The 2,025-nt window shown below is 43.0% G+C and overlaps 1 protein-coding gene and 1 non-coding gene across 18 annotated transcripts in view; both read right to left on the bottom strand.

Moving 5' to 3' along the window:
• The window catches only part of UBAP2L (ubiquitin associated protein 2 like), a 43,097-nt gene that overhangs the window by 9,472 nt on the left and 31,600 nt on the right, over nt 1-2,025 (bottom strand). For all 17 annotated transcript variants that reach the window (XM_045298387.1, XM_045298388.1, XM_045298393.1 and 14 more), the window contains 2 exons: nt 1,068-1,121; nt 82-163 (listed from right to left, as the gene is read on the bottom strand). In XM_045298387.1, coding sequence (XP_045154322.1) covers nt 82-163; nt 1,068-1,121 — 136 coding nt within the window. The remainder of the gene's footprint in view (nt 1-81; nt 164-1,067; nt 1,122-2,025) is intronic.
• Nucleotides 239-380, bottom strand: LOC115872581. The gene has a single exon (XR_004047941.1). It is a non-coding gene; the product is annotated as a small nucleolar RNA SNORA58 (small nucleolar RNA).

Here is a 2,025-nt window from a genome sequence, read left to right as displayed (position 1 = left end):
CCTTTATGGCACCACTCAGGTTTCTGTCAATAATCCCAATACATACAACTGCCTTTGTTCAGCCTCATTACAGTCTCCTACCAGAATAAGGGTTGCTGGCCAGGCTACCATCCCTCCCAGTCAGCGGAGTGGTGGGTGTGGGGAATGGGATGCTGTAGTAATCCTACAAGGGAATAACAAAAGAATAGAGATTCAATGTTACTCATTCTCCACCATACTAAACTCCATAAAGGAAGCAGAATGTTAAGAGTACTACAATTTATCCAACCACTGATGTTTAATCAGTGGCTAGAGCTGGCTTAAATTCACAGCACTCTTGCACACAACTGTCCCCCTCGCCTGGCTATGAGCACTGTTAAGCAAGGTCTACGAGTCTGCCCACTTGAGCGCACGCACATCAGCATCCTCAATCCTCTAAACAACATCCCTACTTGTCTAAGTCAAACTGAAGTTCACGGAGAAAAGCGATTGTTCTTAATTCTATTGTACTCAATTGAGCTACATAGCAGGTTAAAATGTGCTTACTAAAAAGTACCAACCCTTGGCCCAATTTATTCCATCTTCTTCCTTTTGTGACTCGGGGGACATATACTACCCACCTGCATTTTACACCTCTGGAATTGATGGGAAGCTGTCAGCCCACGGTTAGCACACCCCTGGTAGCACTGTGGATTAAGCGCTGGGCTGCTAGCTGCAAAGCCAGCAGTTCAAACCCACCAGGCACTCAAGAGAGAAAAAGGCTGCCTGCTTCCATAAAGATATGTCCAGAGGCCCCTCCCCCTGACATACATATCCCATAAATTATATGAAAATTATTATTACCTCAACACACACACACACACACACACACACACACACACACACACACACTCAGTCAATTTAAAATGTCTTCTATTACTTAAAACATGGTCGGAATAAATAATTCAAAATAATCCAGTCTTAGCAGGGTAAAGTCAAATTGTGTATACGAAGGGAAGGCCTGGGAAAGAGCAACGCCCATGCTTTATTAACTGAACATGCGAGGTAACCCTCAATGTTAATTTTCAAGCTTTATCCCACATACTCACCAAAGGAAATCTTGTCTGAAGCATCTGCAAATCATCATAACCATATACTTGTGGCTGAAAGACAGACACATTTAACAATTATTATTGGGGGTTGATCATGATGATAGCCAAGCCAAGGAGGTAAGAGGCAAGATAAATAAATAACCCAGTCTTCTTTCATTCTTTGAAGAACAGGATATGGATGTTTTCCTCCAAATGCTCTCAAGAGGGAAAAATTAAGTACAAAAAGACAAAGTGAATCATGAGAGGTTCTGAAGCTCTTATTAAATATTGATTTAACTCGGTTGGCCTTTAGGCAGCAGTAGCCAGATATCTTTTCTTCGCTGGTCTAATCTAACTTAAAATTGAGCTGCAAAAAGGAGGCACATTTTCCTCTGGCTTATTCTGACATGTGGACACTCAAGTAATTTGCTGTTGTCAAAAATTATGCCAAGTGTTATTTGGATGATTCATATATATGTCAACTTAAACTCTCAGTGAGCAATTGGTTTCTTAAAAATTATCCCCCCACCACGACCTCAGTGCCATTTTCCAATCTAGACAGGAGCATGGACATAGGTATAGGAAAGAGTAAAACTCACAGCACATGGACCCCAGGACCAGGAATGGGAACAGAGACACCGAAAGGGCAGGGGGAGGTGTGACGAGGTGAGGAGGGAGGGGGCACTGATCGAAGTGAATAGCACATAATCACACACCCTCAGTTAGGGGAAGAACAGCAGAAACCAGAGAAGGGAGACAGTGGTCAAAGTGAGATTTGAGAATTTACAATCTACAATCTTATCAGGGGGCCACGAGGGTTGGGGAGGGGGGAAAAGGGAGGGCAAAAAGGAGGAGCTGATCCCAAAGGCTCAAGGGAAAGTAAATGTCTAGAAAAGAACGATGGAATATATGTACAAATATGTCTGATACAATTGATGCATGGTTTGTAACAAGAGTTGTAAGAGCACCCCCCCCC

The sequence above is a fragment of the Echinops telfairi genome, unplaced genomic scaffold (genome assembly GCF_000313985.2).
Source record: "Echinops telfairi isolate 266 unplaced genomic scaffold, ASM31398v2 ScPeMD7_7425;HRSCAF=8463, whole genome shotgun sequence".
Taxonomy (NCBI): Eukaryota; Metazoa; Chordata; class Mammalia; order Afrosoricida; family Tenrecidae; genus Echinops; species Echinops telfairi.
Note: the sequence above shows the minus strand (reverse complement) of the source record. Positions and strands in the feature narration are given on the sequence as shown.